The sequence below is a fragment of the Sparus aurata genome, chromosome 12 (assembly GCF_900880675.1).
Source record: "Sparus aurata chromosome 12, fSpaAur1.1, whole genome shotgun sequence".
Taxonomy (NCBI): domain Eukaryota; kingdom Metazoa; phylum Chordata; class Actinopteri; order Spariformes; family Sparidae; genus Sparus; species Sparus aurata.
The window spans coordinates 5,530,530-5,553,939 of record NC_044198.1 but is presented as its reverse complement, the minus strand read 5'-3'; the positions used below and the strand labels follow the sequence as shown (position 1 = coordinate 5,553,939).

At 39.7% G+C, this 23,410-nt stretch overlaps 1 protein-coding gene across 2 annotated transcripts in view; it reads left to right on the top strand.

Annotated features, from left to right (window-relative positions):
- Positions 1-23,410, top strand: part of vldlr (very low density lipoprotein receptor) — a 61,907-nt gene that overhangs the window by 9,264 nt on the left and 29,233 nt on the right. For both annotated transcript variants that reach the window (XM_030435913.1, XM_030435914.1), the window contains exons 2-5: positions 1,625-1,744; positions 8,722-8,844; positions 15,517-15,639; positions 19,330-19,538. In XM_030435913.1, coding sequence (XP_030291773.1) covers positions 1,625-1,744; positions 8,722-8,844; positions 15,517-15,639; positions 19,330-19,538 — 575 coding nt within the window. The remainder of the gene's footprint in view (positions 1-1,624; positions 1,745-8,721; positions 8,845-15,516; positions 15,640-19,329; positions 19,539-23,410) is intronic.

Genomic DNA, 23,410 nt, shown 5'->3' with positions numbered 1-23,410 from the left:
GTATATTTAGTGGGTGTGACTATTGTTTATACAATTGCCTACAAACTAAATTGATCATGGTCTAGGTCAGAGTGCCTTACAACCACTGCTGGGGCTGGGCGATATGGCCTTAAAATAATAGTGATATTTTTCTGCCTATAATGTGATATTTTGCTAATATCAATATATTGCTGAGCACTAACCTCAACTCAGAAAAGCAGCAAATCCTTACATTTGAGAAAATGGACACTTGACACTTTTGCTTGATCAATTAAAGATTATTTTAAGATGGTTGCAGTTGCTATTTGTGAGTGTCTAAATCGGATACAAGCCAAGCATGTTGCTGGATGTGACTCCAATTCCTAACTCACCACAGCTACATAGTTCATCTGCAGAGCCATAGATATTATGACATAGGCACAATTTAATTCATGCAGCTCTTTAGTCATGTGTTGCTACTTCAGTTAAAGGCCTGCAGCGCATCAGGTTCAAATCAGATCAGCAGGGGACTTTTCCATCTTGACTCCACTACTACTCTGGGCTCCATTTATGCACCTGGACAGAGACGCAGTCGAGACCGAAGAGAGCGTCAAGGTCAGACGGTGTTATTTGAAGACCTGGAGTTGTCACTCCCTCCAGTACGACAGACTGCAAGATGTACTGCAAAGACATTTTTGAGTACAGAGTCTTCTGTGAAGGGAAATGTATCCTTCCTATTGGAGGTTTACTTCTGTCAGCAGCAACTGTTTCACTGTCAACCAAACTGGGAATTTAATTCAGACATGATTTGACAACACTGTTAGCCTTTTCTTATCCTCAGGTTTCCATGAACCTCAGTTTGGAACTATTTTTTGTTAAATACAGAATTGTGAACATCTTATTGGTATCGGCCATGAGTAGCAGGTACTCAGTGGTTATCGCATCTGCTGAAAAAAATCCATATAGTCCATCCCTGTTTGCTTATCGGATCCAACCACAGGTGGTTTGAAATGTGAATCAAATCTGATTTTACACTGGAATACACTTGAAATTGTCTCCTTCGCAACTTAACAGTGTGATTGTTTGGATAGCGAGATTCCCTGCCCAGTTCTTTTTTTTCCTCTGCATCAGTTCTTGTATCTGATGTCTTGAGTCGTCAGTTAAACCGATGGTACCAAGTAGATGTTTTAAGGACACTGAGGTTTGGTTCTCTACTAAAATATTGATGTTGCATCATCTTCAGTTGCAAACACAAACACAGGAATGTGAGTGTATTTCTATGTGTTCAAACACCATATAATTTCAGAAATGTGTGTGTGTGTGTGACACACAGTACTCACCGCAAAGTACTGTGAGGGGTTCGCTGTTGGGATGTCGTTAGCAGAGATTAAGTTTGGAAAATGTGAAAGAAGTCAGGCAGGGAGAAATGAAATCCAACATGTGGAGCTGGCGTCTCTTCACAGTAGCTCCGATCTGCTCTGAATGCTAGAGAGCTCTGTTTTAAACAATTTGTTTTGAAATTACAGCACTGCAGGGGGCCCTGCAAGGACCAGACACAAAGCAGATTACATCTAAACAAACAGTTAATGATAATTATGAAACATTTGGGACTCCGTTACTCCTACTATTATAATCATACCTCCTTTGTGTCGGTCTTCCTCCGTAGGTACTAAGACAGAATGTGAGGCCAGCCAGTTCCAGTGTGGAAACGGTCGCTGTATCCCCTCCGTCTGGCAGTGTGATGGAGACGAGGACTGCACCGATGGCAGCGACGAGGGCTCCTGTGGTGAGACACGAAGCACACACTACTGTCACACAGCACACATACTGCACACAACATGAATGTTGGTATAGGAAACACTCATACATGAATAATAATACATTTAAAACAGAACAGGAGATTACTGCGAGGGAGTGTTTGTGTTCTGTTAGGCAATCACTGACTGAGTAGTCATAGCCAGCTTGAGTCCAAATGCAGCTTACTGTAACACTGTAATTACAGTCTGAACTTTAGACTGAGTCTCTTCTGTCTCAAATGTCACTGTTCACTCACCAGACAGTAACACACACCACTTTGGTTGTAGTTTTATCCTTTTTGTTGATAAGGCTAGTGATATTATTTCTTTTTAATGTCATGAAAAGACTCCAACATATCAACATTAGATAAATCCTAACAAATAGTGTCTGTGTAGCCAACGTGGATATATCTTCTTTCTCTGTGCTATAGAGTATTATTATTACTATCATTCAGTACCCTGTTTAAATAGGTAAATTAGGGGTGCACCGATCCGATATTAAGATCGGATATCGGCCCCGACATTGACAAAACGTTTTTTTCAGTTTTTTCTTTTCTTCGTCGCAGCACATCCTACGTCATTCGTCAGTGTGTCGCATGCTGGAAGAGCACAAGTTGTTGTTTGACCAACTTTTTATTAGTGTATTCCCAGGTTCAGCTGCTATGTTTTATTTTGGATTCCTGTTTGCAGGACTTTGCACTTACTCATGTCACATTTCTCCGCTGATTAGCTTTTAGCCTCGCCGATCAGCTGTTAGCCTAGCAATGCTAACTTTGAAAGCGACGTACACAACCTCTGAGTTCTTCACCGTTTGGCTCCTTTGTCGCTCTCCTCTGCTGCTGCGGTCTCCCCGGCTCGCAGCGACGTTGGATGGTCGCTACTCCGCCGTTGCTGGCGGGGTCTTCAGGTGTTCAGCACAGGAGCACCTGGACCTCTGCTGTCACTTCACCCCAGGCTCCATCGCTTGGATTGGATCTCTTGGTCTCCTGCGTCGACCCCGCTGTGTGCACGGAGCCTCCAGATGCTAGTTTGTATACAGACGGTGCTACTGATTTCATCGCTAGTGTTCCCTCCATGCTGACTGACAGGCGCTCCGTTTATTCTTTGTTTTGTTTGTTCCACTTTGTTAAGTGTCCTTGGGTACCCTGACAGGCGCTATATAAATTAAATGTAGTATTATTATTATATTTATTATTATTATTATTGTTACACATGTTTACAATGTTTGGTAACTGTTTGATTATTTTGTCTTAGTTAAGAAAGTAATGTTAGGAAAGTCAGGTGCCTTTAGTCTCTTCCACATGGTGGAAGGAAGGTATAAGGTGGAAGGGGTATACAGTTTATTATTAATTCAACAATGGTATTGGATCGGTATTGGGTATCGACAGATACACAAAGTTCAGACATCGGTATTGGTATCGGGACTGAAAAAGTCGGATCGGTGCATCCCTAAGGTAAATGTTCCCAAATTGAACACAATCTTTAGTTTATTGTGGATAAATTCCACAAACACTGCCCATTTTCTGTATATGCTTGCCAAAACATCAAATTTGGATTAATCCACAACAAACTAAAATTCACAATGCCCCGTGTACCTGTTTGTCAAAAATTTCAGTGGTCGGATGAGATCATTCATTCATTCATTCATTCATTCATTCATTCAAAAGATTTACTTTTTCAGTAGGAACTAATTGGCTGAGAGCCACAGACGGGGCAAGTCAAAGTATTAAGATGGAGAGAACCACAATTTTTGGCACCAGCCTTATCTTTTAACACTGATTGTAAATCTAACTCCAAAAAGTTCACAGTCCACATGTGTTAGGATGTTAATGTCTGTGCTAATATTTCTGTGTGGATCAGTTGCCATTTCTATTGCTCCTATTAGTTGTGTGGGCTGAAATTGTGTTCTATTTACACTGTTAATGTGGCCTTTGATGGAGTGTGGGCGAATGGATGACAATCCTTGGATACAATTAAGTACACGTTCCTGCCAAAGTGAACAATATGTAAATTAAGCTGGAAATGGAGTCTAAGTCGCATCTTAAAAGGTCACCTCACAGGGTGCCAGATTAACTTTTCACATTGGCTGGTGCCAGTAGTTTTTCATTCCAGTTACCAGCTCTGGCACTACATTTGGATGCACCCCAGGCTTAATGGAGCACCAAAGAATAGGTTGTTTAACTCTGAAAACTGCCTTTCCTCACCATCAGCTTTGCCTTTACCCAAATTGGATGGAAAGTAGGCGGCAAAGAATTTGAACGAACAATTCAAGGCATTTTCATGAGGTAATCTGCTTCTCGCCTTCTCCCAAATTCAACCTGATGTCGGTACATAAATATAGATGCATGCAACTCTGTGTTACATAGTGCTCTGGTGTTTGTCAGAAACATTGAAGGGGAATTTCAGTATTTGTAAACCTTGGCCCTATATTACCATGTTGTGGTGTGTAAATGTTTCATACTTGCCAATTGTTTTAGAATAGGTCCATTATATTGTCTCAGCTGGCAGGTGCAACAGGGCTGCAACATAGTCCTTTGGGGCAACTCCGACCAGTACAGCTACATCCACTAAAAGTGCTTGTTTTAGGCACTGTCAGGGTGTTCAAGCTGTTGAAGTTGTTTTTTTTTATGTGCCTGACAACATTATGGAAAACGATTCCTATGGATATAGACCTTTTTATGTTAAACAATAAGATCCTTTTTGTAACGAGTAACAAGTCTTGCTTATGGAAAATCTTGCTCTGAAATCTCTCTAAAGCATTGCAAGGAGACAACGGTGGAAATAGTTGGAAAGCGGAGTTTGGAGTTGACCTAGAGCAGTGGTTCTCAATTATTTTTTTGTCATGCCCCCCCTAGAGGACAGAAATGTGTTCACAAACCCCCCCCCCCCCGAATTGAAATACTATTGAGAACCTGATAATATTTATTTATTTATTTATCCATATAAACCACTGTATGAGTTGCAGCATTCTGCATACAATCACCTGATTATCAAAATGGTTTCATGCTGTCCGCTGCCAGAGTTTTTAGGCATAAAACACAAACAGGTCTTTCATAATTTCCGACCGTGTTCACAGTAAACCCAAGAGCTATGTAGGCATCGTTATATTTCCTGCCCCATAGTTCCCAACTGAAGGATAAGCAGAAGAGCTTGTGTTTGTGTTCTTTTTTGAGATCTGTGTGCTGGTGTCAACACGGAGTGTTTTATTTTGAAAAATAACCAGATGTTGTTATTTCAGCGCTTGACTTCCGGTCTGCTCGGGGGGAAAAATTCAGCTGAATTGCTGCGTCGTGCTCCGGCATCCGCCAGATATAGAAGTCCTGCGTATGCCGACTGCCGGAGCTGATACACAGCGCAGCGGACCGATAGCTGGACCTCCCGTGAACAGCACTGCGCCGCTATACTCATTTTCAATGTTAGCTGCTTTATAGCGGGTCTTAGTGGGCTGCCGCGGTCTTCTCGTAAAAAAAGCGCCCCCCGGCTGACGGTTACGAGCGTCCGTCGGTCCCCCGGCTGACGGCGAGGAGCCCGGGGACGAACGGACGCTCGTCACACCTGCTGACGGCGATAACGACCATCTCTTCAATGCACAAAGAATTGTGCAATTATTTTTACAATGCAATATTGCCTTTGCTAGTCTGAGTAGTTTTATATTAAGATATTGAAAACGTACTGTTACCGTGGCCCAAAAACCGTGATGCATACCGAACTGTGGGAAAACTGTACCGTTGCATTTCTAGTGGTCACCGCTCTGGTCTCAGTGTCCACAACACAAAATGATGTCACGAGTAATAGCTGATAAGCACTGAATAATCTGAATTGGCTAGCAAAAGTTATGAAAGTGGATTGAAAGTATTAAATAGCAGAAAATGGAAATACTGAAACAAAGTGCCTCCAAGTTAGGAAAATTGTTGTTGGTTTCATTCAATCAATGGCTATTCTCAACTTTGAGACTTACATTTGTATTTTTCTGTATATGTAAATATTTTCCAGTTATTAATCTCCTAGATTACAATTGATCAATCTCAGTATCAACCCTAGAACAGCCCCTAAACTATTTAGTTTTGCTACATAGTTTGCTACAGCAGCTCTGAGTATGACCTTGAACAATATCCTATATTTAACCAGGTAAAAAACTCATTGAGATTTAAAACCTCTTTTCCAAGAGTGACCTGGCCAAGACGGCAGCACAAAAGCAGAGCGGTTACACCAAACACACAAGACGCATATGAAAATACGATCACACACACTACTGAACCCTTTCAGTGTGGCGTTTAGTGAATTACATTATTAACAAACCTTCTGAAAACTATCAGATACAGTATGTTGATTGACTGACAGTAAGGTTTTCTTTTGGTTAATTCAGTATAGAGAGTGCCCTAAGACAGTACAGAACACATGACACATGTTCTCACTACTTCGCATTTACACACACAGATGTCACATGACATTCAAAACCCTCCATGTTGGCTTGGCCCCACCAGGAGCCTTCCCAGCATCCCTTGGGACAGAATGACCTGGTGATAGGAAGGTAGCAGATAGAGCGGAGCTAAATATGGATATGACAGAGGGGTGTGTGTGTGTGTGTGTGTGTGTGTGTGTGTGATACATTTCAGATCTTTCCATTTTCTTTTTTTCTCCCTCATCTATCTGGGTCATGAAACTAGAAATGAGGGAGGAAAGAACAAGTAAAGTAAGAAGGCAAGCGATGGAGTGGGAGAAAAGAACAGATGATTGTACTGCAAGGCATTTATGGAGGGAAAAATCATGACAAGAAGAGCCCCTTCAGATAAAAGTATAAAGGATTTTTTTGCAGGAAATTGAATTGGCAAAGATGGTAAAAGATTAATTACTTTAATTTTAACGGCTCACATATTAAATTAGATACATTTCATTTCAATATCTGCTATGGGAATGTACTTGTTTTTAAAATCAAAACCCACCAGCAACGGGAGTGATAGTTCTCTTTGAGCTGCTGGAAGACTTTTAATGTGAAACAGCTGCAGGAAGTGTTGCTTAATTGAAGATTTATAACTTCTTTACTTAACATCAGAAATGGCTAATTGGATGACCACTGAAAATGATTTGTGGTTCGACAAACTCAGAACAAAAGAGTGGTGAATACAATATGACAGTGGTTTTACTCACAAAATTGCATTAAATGGGTAAACATGGGTTTGCATCAACAGCCATACAAACATGAGCATACCAGCGACTTTACTCATAGTGACGGTAAACTGATGGACTAAAACAGATTGTGCCCTTCTGTCTACAATCAGTTTCACTTTCATCCTCTCACATTCGCTGACATTTTGTTGCAGTTGTGCATCTGTCTGTTGTTCAGAGATCAGGGCTGCTTTAATGCTCGACCCAGGCAGAACTGAGGCACACTGACATGTGAAACAGTAGAATCCAATATTAATTCATAAAACACACAGTTGTTAATGAGGCCCACTGCGACTTGCTGCTGTTGTGGCTCGAAATTGGAGTTGGTTGTTTCTGAGGCACATATTTGTATTCTGGTCAGAGAGTCTGAGGAAAGGCCTCGCAGAGAGTGGACATGGAGGTGTTGAAGTAGTGGGGATTGGGTTGTGTTGACAGTTTTGAAATCTCTTAAACCACTCCATCTCATTTCCTATCAGACCATCAGGAATACTATAGAATACTCAAGTTTCCAATAAACCATTTATACATTTTTATTGTCAGCTTTGTGTCTCCCTGTCTTCTTGTTTGTTTTTTTTCTAATTCCCTTGACTAGTACCAGACCAGCATAACCTGGAGATGGGGCTGAATGATTAATTATTTTCTGCCAAAATCGCGGTTGCATAAAATTTGTACTGCAAGATCCTTGGTTTTAATCAGAGCTTTCATAATTAACGTTGTCTTAAGCAGTAAGAGATGAAAGGTTTCAGTTGCAAACCATCAATTTTTCAGCTTTCTTTCTGTCGCAGATGCCTTTGCTCCACTGTAATTTAATTTTGCGAGTTGGCAGAACAACAACAAAGCAACTCTGCTCAAAGGAGAGTCACTGCTCCCACTGTGTAACTTTGATGTTTTTAAAAAAAAAATGGACAGGGCTATGCCTTTTTTAAAACACCAAGGATGGTGGATGTTGCTCTAAATAAGAATGTCAGAGGTTGTATCATGTCAGTTTTAGACAGGAAACCATTTGAGTCAAAATGACAGCCAGTTGGAGAACAGAGTTGTTGGAATCTCCCATTAAACTTTTAAGTTGAACTTTTTAAAGTTTTTAATCTTAACTTCTTGGATTCATAGCTCTGTAGCAGCTTGACCTGTCAGTCTGTGAAGCTAACTTTAATGTAGCTGTTTGCAATATGTGTTGCCATGATTACATTATTGGCATTACCGTATTACTGATTAATGTTAAGTATACCATCAATATACAGTAATGGCTAAATTGGGCAATCTGTCTATATTTAACTTTGAAATTGAAAAAGAGTGGAAGAAGTTCATAATCCAACTGCCTATTTTATATGATTGATTGAGACCATTAGTTGCTTGTTGAGGTCATCAGTGTTTTTCTTAATCCTGTGTTCATGTGCCGTGTCCATAATGAAAAGCAAGAATTTCTACATCTACAGCATGTTTAAGACTGACACATTTTCTAGATGTGTTTTCTATCTTCATCCTTTGATAGAAAATAAATGCAGCAGTCAAATCTCAAGTGCATTCTCGATGCAAATGTAGATTGTGGGCTTTGCTTAGACAGGAGGCAACAAATTGTAAACTTCTGACCTTTTCATGTGATAAATAATGAGGCGGTGATGTTGGTTGTAATGCAATTACTATTCATGAGGGGTGCAGGCATTCCATTGTTCTTTTCCCCCTTTCTGTCTTTATTTAGGCTTCATGAAACCATCTCAAATTAAAGAAACAGAAACACATCTCTCTCTCTCTCTCTCCTCTTCTGTTTTAATGAATCATACCCTTTTCTCTCCCACTGCAGTTAGAAAAACATGTGCGGAGGCGGACTTCGTGTGTCAAAATGGCCAATGTGTCCCGAAGCGATGGCACTGTGACGGGGAGCCGGACTGCGAGGATGGGACTGACGAGAGTTTAGAAATCTGCCGTGAGTAGATGCTTTTTTTCTCTGATGGTCTGCCAGGTTGAGCAATGATAGAAACGTATTTACTACAACCCATTTCAGAAATATGGCAGCAAGAAGTATATCTAAAGAACCACACTGATGTTACAGTTCAAATTGCAACTACTGAAAATCCCAATGTTTATATCACAGCTCTCTGAGTGAAAGGTAGGAAATCCACATCAAAGCAACATTCATCTTCAGGCAGTTTAAAAAAAAAAAAAAATCCATGACTGCCTGAAGAAGTTATTCCAGGACATTATGTCTTCATACTTGATTTTGGTTAAAGCGCAAGTGTGATGTGTGTTTATGTCTAACCTCAGCTGACAAAAAGGGACCTTGTTAATATGTGACATTATCAAACAGCCTTACTATTCTTCACTGATTTATTTCTCAACAACTTAGCTTTGGAATTCAGTCATTTTTAGCAGCCAACATCTGCAAAATGAACACTTGAATGAATCAACAAGGTTGGTTTAATTAATTTTTTTTTTTTACAAATATTCCATACCTCTGATATGGACAGAAAGCAATGCAAAAATTGGAGGTGTGCTTTTCGGTTCGGAGATGGTACGAGTCCATCATCACCAGCTTATTTATTTATTAATTTATTTATTTATTTATTGAGGGCTTTTATGTATCTAAGGCATCGATCAAACATGGTTTGAGTAAGTAACCTGTAAAATGGACACAGTGGTCGATTGTTAAGAGGTTCTGTAACCCACATTTGTTAATGCAGTATACAGTTGGAGCGCAGGTGACGGCGGGACCCAGAACTTGTGTATGTGTATGTGACAGGTTCAGGTTAAAGCAATAAACACAGAGGACAAACTTACCTAAAAACAGTTTATCCAACCAGTTAGAAGCTCTTTGCCTGCTGTGCTTATTGGATGGCAAAAATACAAGGAACACAAGGATCCTTGACACAGAGGCCACCACACTCGAACTACTGTAGTTGTGGCCATTATGTTAATACATAATGTCATGTGTCTCTTTAGGTTTAGATTTGTACAAATAGTAAGTTCTGATGGCCTGATGTAATGTGGTAATTTCGGGTTGTAGTTTCTAAATACCTCTTCCAACACTGGGATAATACAATGTGAACATTTTTCCTTGAGGTCCATAAACCATGTCAGACATACAGCTAATTAGCTGTTGAGTTGCATTTTCATCCAACTGCAAAGTTTTAAAAACATTTTTTTCAGAGAGCGTAGTTGATTTCCTGCTGTGTCTATAAAACCTCTCACTGTTGCAAAAATGCAGTGAGGCACTTAAAAGTAGTGAGGGGGGGTCCCCAGTGAGCAGCCCTGTCAAATAAATAAGTTGTTTAAATGAAACTAAGGAGAGCTGCTGAGCTTTAGACTGAATAACTGATGTTCGCTTTTGCTGAGGTGCTCATAGATAAGTGATGACAGAAACTATTTACACTGAAGTCGCCTTTTAATGAGAATCTCTGGTGTGTGCTGCCTACTGTTGTAAAGACTAATGGACTTTGGCATCTCCTCAGGTACAGAGATAAACATCAGAGGGAAGATGAAAGTACTTGAACAAACACTTGCTCGATGGATATTTACTGTGCTTCCTGAAATCTTCCTGAATGCTTAAAGCATTTTTATAAGTCATGCAAAGAAAGATAGAATGTGTCTCCTTATCCATGGTACAGGAAGTTCTTTCTTTCTTTCTTTCTTTCTTTCTTTCTTTCTTTCTTTCTTTCTTTCTTTCTTTCTTTCTTTCTTTCTTTCTTTCTTTCTTTCTTTCTTTCTTTCTTTCTTCTTTCTTTCTTTCTTTCTTTCTTTCTTTCTTTCTTTCTTTCTTTCTTTCTTTCTTTCTTTCTTTCTTTCTGACTACAATTTTCAGCAGCTCTTCACCAAAGCCATTTCATTAATAAAAATGTTATTTACTTGATGCTAAAGGTCAACTGTGTGCCAATGCAACATACATTATCTGTAAATCTCTAACTGTATGAGATGATGCCAGTTTGTTCAAACAGCAGGTATTTATTTTATTTCAAAGAAAAGTAATCTCTTCACACATGTTTACGTAAAGGTGAGGGAGTTTAAACAGGAAAAAATCCATCACTCATCAAATGTATAAAATGGTTTCAGTCCAAACGCCTTCAACTGGTGTTTATTCATACATTTAACAAGTGAAGCTGAGCAAATAAGATACAGATACATGATAATACAAAATACAAAAATAGAAATTCCCCCAAGCACTGTCAAAGGATCAGCAGAAGGCCTGACTTTCATAACGGAGTAAATAAATCAAGCAGTGGAGACACAGTACATCTTTTTGGTGCATAACATGTAATTTAATGCTCTCGACTTTAAACTTTTGGGATTTTAAATTTTATTTAGTCACAAATGTCACAAATGATAAAACATATTTTTCTAAACTCTTGGCTGGCAGTTTGAATTCGGACATTCGTACATCGAACAGATGTACCAAATTATGAGAGAACTGCTTCCAAACATAATGGTGAGGAATATTTCCCAATATTGACGGTTATTCTTAGGGGCACTCTAGCAGGAGTTTTGTTGTGACATCAAACACGACTTTGACTTTTTATTGTCGTGAAGCATCTGTCTCAAGAATAGGTTCCATTAGCTCTGTATTTGTTCAATCTGCGCATGATCCAGGCTTCATATCAGTGTTTGTGAAGTGATATTTGCTGGGGCAGCAGAGGTTTTCAGGTGTGCATGACAAGATTGACTCCAGCTCTGATTGTTCACAGTGCAGTCCTCTCTGGTTTTTGCTGCAGTGTGTCAACGCTGCAGCTTGAATGCACTAACCTGGAAACAATGCAAGAATAAATTCTTTACCCCTGGCAGAAAAAACAACAACACTACATCTTAGTCGGGGCAAATCCCTCTTGGATGGGGATCTGTGGTGCAGTGCTGCCAAAATAGGAGCGGTGTAGTTTGGGAGTTGTTAAAGCACCAGAGTTATTCAAAGCTGTTGGCTGTTAGGTGTTGCCAAGACCTTCCCAAGATTCTGCAGTGTTGGATGGAGTGGAAAATACAGATGTAAAGCATTCTAACGTGACATAAATATCCCAGACAATGAAGCAAGCTTTGGTTGTTCCCAGTATTCACGCTTCAAAACATTGTGGAGGTACTAGGTATTATTGTTGAAGGCTCTGTTCCCATCTTTCCTGTTTCTGTCACCTTGATTTTAATGTTTGTTTTTTTTACTTTTTCAACCTGTTAATGTTTGAATTGATCATCCTATCCTCGACCATTTGTCACACAAGACTGAGCTGCATGAGGCCACAGAGTTTGAAATCAGTCTTTGTTCATTTTGCTGAAACAAACTGTAATGCTCCCATACTGTGGATGAAAAAATCCTCCATCTCTGGTCTCTGATTTGTCTGTTTAGATAGCAGCTGGTGTACTGCCAAAACTTTCCTGGTAGAACTGAAAGTTTTGTGCTCTACAAGTTTGAAGACATAAATATTTTATTTTATATTTTAGAGGGATTTGTTTTAACTTTTATTATTTGGATGACTGGTCTGCCATTTTTTGTAATTTATTTAAAAGTTTAAGTTAATTTTTTGTGGAATACAGCTACCATGTGAAAGATTTAAATATTTCTGACTTTGTCAACCTCCAGTGACCATATCAACAATACACTGATGGACAACAATGCAATTCTTTTAACAGTGAATTATTGCCTATCCTGAGATCATTTTCTTAAAACCAACAGTACCTTTTGTAATCCACATTTTTGAAATTCTAGTTTCCTGCTGAGAACTTAAATGACTAATTGTTCTGCTGTGCCATTTGATCATTCCTTGTTGGTTGATTGCTACGACCCATTTCCTCTTACACTTGGAAAAGTCTGTCGGTCAACTGAAGGTCCTGAACAGCATTCCAGTTGGTAGTCGTGTGTGGGTGTGTGAGAGTTTGTGTTAAAGTTCCATTCATAGCTACAGTGGTGTACGTGCAGGTCAACCCAGCTACTATAGCTGTTATATCAGTGTACTGTTTGAGCAGCTGTTGCACATGGCTTGGCAACAGGGAATGGAATCTACTGTGTGTGTGTGTGTGTGCTTGTGCACGTCTCAGCTCTTTCTGTGTGAAGGTGCAGTAGTTGTGTTAATGCAAATTTTTTTGCATCAGTTTTGAATAAGGAAGTGAGCTGCAGTTTCTGGTCACTAAGTCGATTTAAAAAGACTACCAGGATGTCAGTCCTCCATTTGTACTCTGGTTACAGCCCGGTTTTAGTTGGCCATCTGTGTTTTTGTTTACACAAGTTCACACTGTTTCTGTCAGGTAAACATCTTTGTCTTCAGTGTCAGCTTTAATGGGACTAAAAGTAGCTTTGGTTTCAAATAGACCTCAGTGTAAAGTTCATCAAATGGATTTTAGGAAGGATGACAAGACATTGTTTTGTGTTTTTTTTTAACCCTTACAAATGTGTTGTCTGCATCTGTCCTTTTGTAAGACATTTTGCGATTGGATTTCTGCTTTGATATTTTCAAATCTGGATGGTTTAGAGTACATCAAATTAACACTGGCTAGCAGTTATATTCTGTGCCCCATGCTGGTGCATTATAGGGCTGCAACTAACAAGTTTTATTGTCTATAAAATGTCAGAAAACTTAAGTGTTTTGTTTTTGTCCACAACCCAAAGACATTCAGTTACTGTCACAGAGGGGGACAAAGATCGATTAGCAAAATAGTTGGTGATAAATGTAGTGATTAACAACTGATCAATTCAAGATTGCAGCTCTAGTACTTTTATGATTCTTGGGGCTTTACCACCACCCAGTGTTGGTGACCTATGATTTATTTATGTTGAGTTGAAATAAAAGGTTAAGACATGTTTTATTTTTTTTATTTTATATTGAAACTATTTTCAAATGGTATGTAACCTATGTCTAACCATGTATCGAGTAGAGAAAGGAACTGGATTTTTGAAATATGGCCTCATATCGTCACCTGGCTCAACAAAAACTACATAACCCTTGTCAATAATTTCTACATCTGTAAGAGTCCCTTTTCAATTCACATTCATCTCCTGTTTCACTGAGCAGCTCTTATCAGCGTTCAGTCCATTTTTATGTACAACAATACTTGTTATCAGCCTCCACAATGGAAGATTGCAGGGATAAGAGTGTTTATTGGAAACATGTACTGTTGAGTGAATATGTACTGTGGTGAAGTGGTTCTTCAGCTGTCTGTCATTCAGCTGGAGTTTAATATGCAGGTGACTGATATTCAAAACAAAGGAATGAAACAAAGAAAACAAATATGCATGATAGTAAATCAAAAGGAAACTTTTGCATTGTCTTTTTAAACGTTTGGATTTCCTAATTGCTAGACCTTAAAAACCAAACTGACAAGTTTCAAGTCTTTGTCATGGAGTCAAATTCCCAGATGAAGGCATTCTAATAGTTTAAAAGACAGTGACCTGGAGTCTACATGTATCCCTATCCAAAGAGCACTTCAAACATACCCTGTTTGAGTCCTCAAAGCCCTTTTACCCTGACATATTTTGACTGAAACTCAATAGGAAGACTTATTAATAGTGATCTACATTACAATACGTCAGATGCAAAATCACATTAAAACATTTTCATGAATAATTTCATTGAATTTAATATTCAGATGAATTTACAGTGCTTCAATATCAAGAGAAAAATGTATTCCCATTATTTATAAGAATTCTCAGCATTGTTCTACAGTTTTCCAGACCTTGGCTGTTAATGTTCCAGCAAACTGGATTACAGTATGTAACAGCTCACAGCTGTCTGGCTGTCGGAGCATTGAGTGAACAGAAATCTGTTTATCAACACTGTTTAGTAAAATTCTTCTCTTCTGACATATACCTTGTAGCTCAATGTCATCCTTAATCTGCCAAAAGCTGTTCACTATCTCCAACTTAGAAGTTAGTTATGCAGTGACCTTGTTATGTCCCGTTCTGTTTATGTTTTGGGTTTTTTTTGTTTTTTTGGGCTCTGCTGTCATAACAGCATTGTGCCCTCAAAAGACAACAAGTGGAGACACTGCAGCTGTGTCATGACAGATAACACTTGAACATGTTGCTGCTTTTTAATTTTTTTTTATATCCTTCTGCATAAGCATTACACATTTAACCATTTCATGTAAGTTTTTTAAGGCCATATGAACTGAAATTCTTAGGCTTTGTCTTGGCAGTAAATCAGAATTGGTAATGAGAAGTGAAGGATTGAATGTGGCCTTGATGTTCCAAATATGCAGATTAGCTGTCCTTTTGAAATAATCTCAAACGATCACACTATTGTGCACCATTTGCTATCCTCTGATTGTCACAGTGAAGTTTGTATTTTAAATAAAGTGGTCTCTCGGCAGCAGACTTCTTCAGTCCTTGCAAAGATGTGAAAGGAAAAGGACCAGCATGGACCAGAAAATGTTATGGGCAATTATTTATTTTTTGCCAGCTCTTTGGCTTCAACATAAAGTCCACTCTGCTCCGGTCTTCTCTAATAAATCATTCCATAATTCTGTATCACTTGTGCCTGAAGTGCATTTTCTTTTGCTCAAAGCAACAGTGACAGGTTAGTTTTCTCAAAATGCAAAGCTACACAAATGGATTTAAAAAACTGTATAAATAGAAAAAAAGAAGGCAAATATAACAGTACAGTGACGGTGTATTTTTGTGTTGTCCATGCAGACATGCGGACGTGTCGTGTGAACGAGTTTAGCTGCGGAGCGGGCTCCACACAGTGCATACCCATCTTCTGGAAATGTGACGGAGAGAAGGACTGTGACAACGGAGAAGACGAGGTCAACTGTGGTAGGTGGAAAAAACCCACTTTAACATGCAGAGATGGTTGCCCACATGATTTTCAGTTACAGTTTTACTTTTATAAACCCCTGTAGTTAATTTGTGGATTTATACTTAAACATACACTACTCACAACTCACAATAAGTTAGGCACATTGTTATTTACATGAGTGCTTTTCCTATTTGGTCTGAATTTTAATGAAATGAAAATGTAATGAAAGTTCCCTTTTGATATTACTAATAATGAATGAGAAGAAACACCATTTTCATTAGTTTAATATTTATTACCCCAAAAATTAGGATAGCCCCAAATAACAAAAATTGACAATGTCAGTAGCGGGTGTTTCCACCATTTGCCGCAATGACAGCTTGACAGCGATGCCTCATGCTCATCACTAGCCTCATGATGTTGTTCTGAGGCAATGCGTTCCACTCCTCCACAAGTGCTACACGCAGTTCTGCCAGGTCACGTGGGGGTGGGGTACGATCATCCAGTCTCTGCTTCAGCTGGTCCCAGACGTGCTCTATTGGGTTCAGGTCAGGGGACATTGCTGGCCATACCATATGAGGCACTCCGACTTCCTGAAGTCGAGCTGTGACAATTCTGGCACGATGTGGTGGAGCATTATCATCCATGAACAGAAAGTTGGGGGTGTGCTGGCGGAATTGGGGGATGATGATGGGTTCTATGATGTCTCTGAGGTAAGAACGTGCAGTGACTGAGCCATCTACAATAACCAAATCTGTTTTGCGCTGACTGGTGATGCCTGCCCAGACTGTTGCACCTCCTACACCAAAGGGAACCCTGGGGACCATGTTGACCTCGGCGTATCGCTCACCTCGCCTTCTCCAGCAACGCTGACGACCATCATTTCTGTGCAAGGTGACCCGACACTCATCAGTGAACTGGACGGTAGACCACTGCTGCATTGTCCAGGTCACATGGTCTTGTGCCCACTGCAAACGTTCACAGCGGTGTCTTGGTGTCAGTGGAGTCACCTGCAACGGTCGTCTGGCATTCAAGCCAAAGCGGTGGAGCCGGTTTCGAATGGTTTGTCTGGAAACCCTAGTACCCCTCACATCTCGTAACTGGGCCTGCAGCTGTGTGGCAGTTGCACAACGATGTCTGAGTGCGTAGGTCCTTAGGTACTGGTCATCGTTGCGGTCTGTCACTCGTGGGGCTCCACTCCTGGGTCTGTCATGAACTCTGCCAGTAGTTCTGTGTCTTGATGCAAGTCTGCTGATGACACTTTGAGACACACCAAGTTCACGAGCAACATCTGACTGCCTGCCACCGACCCGAAGGCGCGCTATGGCCAGGTGGCACTGCTCGTCCGTTAAGTGACGTCGTGTGTTCATGGCTGTTTGAATGATGAACTTGGAATGACTTACTGACAATACCAGCTTTTTATACCCACAGAATGTTGAAATTGATGCCACATTGAAAAGGGTTGTCTTTTAGTTTTTTGGTATTGGCCCCAATATGTAAGGCACACTGTACACAGTGAGACCATTACGTGGAAAACACAAAATGAGGTGTGTCCATAACCACAATACAATTGCCTCCCTATCCCAAACTCTCTGAAGTGAAACAAACACCGTATGTATGAAATCCACTGAGTCTCTCACAATATCCCTAACTTATTGTGAGTAGTGTATATAATTTTTTTGTAGTATAGCACAGGAAGTGATTATGGAATATTTAATTTCTTTTGGCTGAAAGAACTATGTGAACTGCTGGCAGCAACTCTTACTTAATCGTCCATGGAATGTAGGTGTGTTTTTCAGAGGCCAGGCTGAACCTTTGCCATTGCCTCTGATGGTCCAACTTCACAAGTCAATACAAACCTTAATGCCAGAGCTGAACTGAAACTTGATTTTTGGCCTCAATGTTGATGCTGGTATTGGAAAGTAGAAAATTCAGATATCAATATATCTGCTGATTATATAAATATATACACATTCTCCAAGGATCCCTCAAATGTAGTTATTACATTAAACATTTTGATGGGCAGGATATTTTAAAATTCATGTATAAAATGACACCAGTAAACTCTGTAATTATGTCAAGCTTTCTTTCCTGCATTATAATTCTAAAGTATGGCTGATCTTTAAACCTATTGGTTGGGCTCTGCTTAATGCACTTTTTGGTGCAGTCACTAAATTCTCTGTTTACTGCCAAGCAGTTTTGGTCAAGTGACAAAATGGCAAAGACTCATAAGTAATATTTTTTTGTCATATTAACATTAAAGGTTGTGTCACTTACGGTTCTTATCCCTCCAACTTTGATTTGCATGAAATTCCCCGTGATGAATATGTCAAAGTTGCTGTCAAAAACTGCTAATGGAGGTTATCCTGCCTCCCATTATTTACATCCTGCTGTGTTTTTTTCCCTTTATCTAAAGATGTCATGTATTTGCCATCGATTGATTAGCACAAAAACATATGTCTCACAAGATACTTTGTGGCCTTGTGTTTACAAGAATTGATTTAAAGCATCTTTAAACCACTGACTTGCCTGTTGGCACCATGGAGAGGGATGCCAACATTCTGTCTTACAAATGAGGTGAATTCTGTCTTGGCACTTAATTCTGTCTTGCATTGGAGAATATGATGGTGTCTTTGCTCCCAAAATGCAGACTTCTTGAGATGCCTCTGAATTTGAATGTAGACACCAAGTTGTTGCAGCAGCCTAACTTGACTGTTGCACCTGATTCTTTTAGATTATCCGCCTCCTTGCAGCTGTGCTCTTATGCCCTTCTGCCTGATTCATATTGTGCAGGGGGTTTTTCAGTTTTTGTGGAATACACAAGACTGTTACAGCCTTAAGAAGTACACTGATTGTTCTTCTGAAGTGATCCAAGAACTACTAATTATGTGTAACAGCTGATGTCTTACACACATCCATGAGACAGTTGCTGTGCATCAATTACTTCTCATCCTGCAGCTGTTTATCCTGTGGAGCTGTGCAGCAAAAACAAACTAACAGACTTTTGCAAAGAGCATGAAGCTCTTTCTAGACAAAATATAAACTAAAATAATTGGATCTGACAGAACACACAGCCTGAAGCATATTGGTAAATTTCCTATATCCTCCGTCCATTTTCCTGACACTTATCTGGGGCTGAGTCACATTGGCAGCAGGCTAAGCAAGGTAGTCCAGGTGTCCCTGTCCCCAGCAATGTATTCTAGGGTTGAACTGAAGAAAAGTTTGGCTTCAAGAGTTTATCAGCTGATACCAGTGCTGTAGGTGTTATGTCCATCACTATGTATTTTTGAACCTACACTATAACAGCAGATTATATTAGTTTCGTCCTCTCTGGCTGCTAAGATGCTAATCAGAGAAACGTCCTGCTTAAAAGAAGACATTTAGTGATTGTCTTGTTTGCTTACATTAAATCCGCGCCCCTGTTGTCCTTGAACTCTGTCGCAGGATATCATACTGCAGTGATGCACACTTTCAGAGACCATAACCTCACCACAGACTCATGGAAATCAAATGTTACGACCAGCCTCACACATTCTGTCATCCCTCTGTCATGTAAGACTCCCAATGCCTTCTGCGGCACAGGAGTCATGTTTTATTGAGAAAATTACAATAACCTGTGCAGTGTAGCAATAAAGCTATGTTCATGCTGCAAAAAGGATGTGGACAGTGTGCTTTGCATCATCTTGCTCTCTTCTCCTAACTGACCCCAGGTAACATCACCTGTGCTCCAAACGAGTTCACATGTGCCAGTGGCCGCTGCATCTCTCGGAACTTTGTGTGCAACAGCGAGGATGACTGTGGCGATGGCTCTGATGAGGTGGAGTGCGCTCCGTCCTCCTGTGGTCCCAGTGAGTTCCAATGCGGGAACACCTCATGCATCCCAGCCAGCTGGGTGTGCGACGATGATGTCGACTGCCAGGTAAGACAGAAGCGCATTAACACAATAGAAAATGTAAAAAATACACACATACACACACACTAATACACTGTCACACTTTATGAAATATACACAAACTCTTAAAAGCAGGATTAAAACTTGTAGACAAAAATAAAGGATAATTACATTGTTGCACCATCTGAGATTGGCAAAAACAGGAATTTGGCAAGGTTTGATTAGATGGTTGAAAGTCCGGATTACACTAAAATGGCAAGAGGATGTGGACGCGATGAGTGTCGAGTCAACTGATTTAAGGTACTACCTGGGTCTTCAACCGGTGGTCTGTGACCCACAGGTGGTCCTCAGAGTTGCTACAGGTGGGCCTGTTTGGTAATATTTTCAATGTTTTTATTCTTTCAAAAATGTGTCTGACATTAACATGGATCCAGCATATCAATAGCAAACATACATTTTATGAAAAAACAAAACATTTAATTTACGCAATATTACCCATGATTCAATTATGTGAACCAGCTAATCTAATTGTACATGTGCATAACAGCAAACTAGGATGCTAACTGCTTGGCCTGAAAAATGTTGAAGGCCCCTGGTATACCATATATTTTATGTAGAAGGCTGCAGTCCAAAGTATTGCTCCTCTCCTCTAAAAAAAAAAAAAAAAAAAAAAAAGGGGCTTTTCAGGATGTTCTCGTCAGTAAACCTGCCCAGTGATCAGTGCAGACTGGCAACATTCTTTTGGGAGTCCACATTTACATATGCATGTATTGAAATTGCACAAACAGGGAATTTCTGAAATAAAATCTCACAATCAACATTTGAGCCTTTGAGGAACTAATTTAAACCAAATCCAGTCCTAGCAATTAGGGGTGTGCCAAAATATCGATACTACGATATATCACACTGTCCCTTTTTAAAATCTTTCAGAAAATGATGTAAGTGTATCGAATCGTATCGTTGGCTGAATATCGTGATATATATATCATATCGTGAGCTGAATATACTGTTAAATAATTTCCCAGTCTGGAATCATTAAAGTAATTCTATATCTACCTATATCGTATATCGTATATCGTATCGTGAGATTAGTGTATCGCTACAGCCCTACTAGCAATGTGGTGCCGTTATATTAACCAGCATAATTGTGTCTTTTATTGTCTTTGTCTATGTGATTTGTAAATTTTTAACATTGCTAGTACTTATTTGAAGTAGATGCAAATAACCCAGCAGAACCAAACAAAAAAGGGCTATGGATAGTTTTGCTGAAAGTTTAGTTTAAAGAGGGGGGGAAGAATTTTGTTGCAACATATACATTATAAATATTACTCCTACTCCATTGATTTACAATGTCAAAGCTATAGATTATGACATACAAAACCAAATGATAAAACTGAGGCTAAAGTCTTCATAAACATCTTTTATAAACATGTTCTGTAGGAATAAGGAAGTTTCATGATACCTTTGTGGTTGGGTTTTTTCCCACTCAAAAGCACACACAACCACACGAGCACACACCTTCTCATTTCTAAGTAGATGCTGCCTCACTATAATAAACTGCAGAGTATGATCTCCCCAGGGCACACACACAGACAGGCACACACACTGGTTCTGCAAGTTCAATTTTCACAACACCCTGTGGTTATTGACCTGCCTCGTACACGTACACACAATCTCACGTACACACACTGACTTTGACACTCCTAACACGTTTTTCACACACGACAGCACAAGTTCCACTGAGTCTGCGATTTGCTGCATACCTGTTAATTGGCTGTGTGGTTATCACTGTGACGGCCTCACAGGAAAATGAAAAAAACTGATGCAAACACTCACACCCTCAAATATTTAAAGTGCTCCCTTTAATGGGAAGGTCATTGTTATTCCCTCTCTCACACCCAGCCAGTCCTGCGTCAGTGTTAACAGTTATGGAGCTTCACACACACATTCTCACACTCCATTAATCTGCTCCCACATGAGTCAGTGACTTTCTAAGATGATGAAAGTGTGAGAAACACTTCCTGCTGCTCCTCTTGATCCCATTCTGTCTGATTGCCCAGTTTAAGTTATAATTAAAGTGTCAATCATCTGTGAGATCTGAGTCCTAAAAGCTCTCTGCCATGTCAATTCTGCACAGTCGTCCCCCAGATCACCTGTCAATTCAACAACACGGGTAGGTGATGGTGTGTCTTTGTTTGGAGACTCTTATGGTTGATATCTGAGCAAAGCCTTTGTAGCCAAAATATTAGATATTTCAATAGTTTTAAAGTCCTTTGTCTTGAAGAAAATTTAGATATGCGTCATCTTGGATGTTCTCATACTTGAGTCTATTGTGTCAGTTTGCCATAAGATTGAACTCGACACCTTTCTTGTAAACATTTGGGAAACAGTCTTCAGGAAAATTAAATAATCTCCAGCTCTTGGAAACGACCAAAGGCAAACAAAAAGCAGTTGCCTGGAAAGTTGTTGGTGCTTTACCTAATTACACACTGCAGCACAACACTGTCGATCCACTTCCTCGTCAACTTGTTGACAGACTTACCTATTGTTATCCTTGCGCGCATGCCGGTTTGTTAGCTTTTCTGTATGCTAAAGAGGTGATGGCAAATGTGAGGAGGTTGTATGCATCTGCAACTTAACAGGGTTTCTACCAGTTAAGGAGTCAGGCGGCCTGCCAGTGTTAAATTGACCATTTGCAGGGCCTTAGTATCGGACATTTCAGGTAAATTTGCCCTTGCGCAAATGTGCTGCAATAATCTACAGCACTTGTAATTTATCCTCAAAAAGGCTGTTGCAAGCTTGTTCTTGTTTAGTGACTCAATAATTGGCATTTACCATTGCAAGATAAACAAGAGGTGTGTTGTGTTTATCACACATAGTGAAGCCGTGGACTCGAGCAGTTGCAGATGAGAATGGCTGACCAACAAATACTGCTGAACTTTTTGAATTTAAACCAATATATTAAAGTGGTAAACATAAGTCAGTGCTTAGTCTTTCATTTCAAAAACACTGCTCCTGTTCCTGGAGCTGACTGTGCAGCAGAGAGGCTGCTCTTCACTGCTGGAGACATGAGTTTAAAACCAGACAGAGCACTCTGAGAGTATGAAAATAAGCGAAGGCAAACGGGCAAGAGAATATTGTCTTTGCTCTCAAGTAATTATCATTTTATGGAAAAAAGGCTGCAGACAATTTATCTCATCTGTCAGTGATGTTTTGTACTGTTTTTTTTTGTGGACTATGGGCTGAGTTTAGCACAGTGTACTGGAGCATAAAGAATGGAAAGACTGACCCCTTTTTTATTTTTATTATTCATTGAATCCAGGATCATTTTTGAGTTGAGATATAAGTGTTGAGATAGTTTCAAATCGTGAGATAAGTAAAATAAGGAAAACTACAGCTACAGTTGGCACACTTGTCTGGAATACATACAACTCATGGATAGGAAGCCCCCATTAAAAAAAAAGAAACTCTGCTGCAATCCTGCGATATGCCACCAGGCCTGTCAACTTTTCTGGAAGAAAAATTCATGTCAAAATAAATGACCAAAATACAAGATGCATACTGCTTTTAACTTTTCCCAGTTTACATCATGGATTTTCTTGAAATTCATGTTGGAACTGTTAAAGTCATAACACCATATAAAATCTTATAGCTGTACTCTAAATAGTGAAGTTTAGAAAACGCATTCAAAGAATCACAAAAATGCTGAAATTTAGCCCAAAGGACCAAACTTATGTACTTACTTAAATATTTGGAGTACAGCTGTAGGAATTTACAAGGTCACATGAATTTGATAAAAGTTTCAACATCAATTTTATTTTGAGAAAGTCCATGACGTGAACTGGAAAAAGGATTTGGGGTTGGTTTGCATGGAATGACCCAAGACTAACAATGAGAAG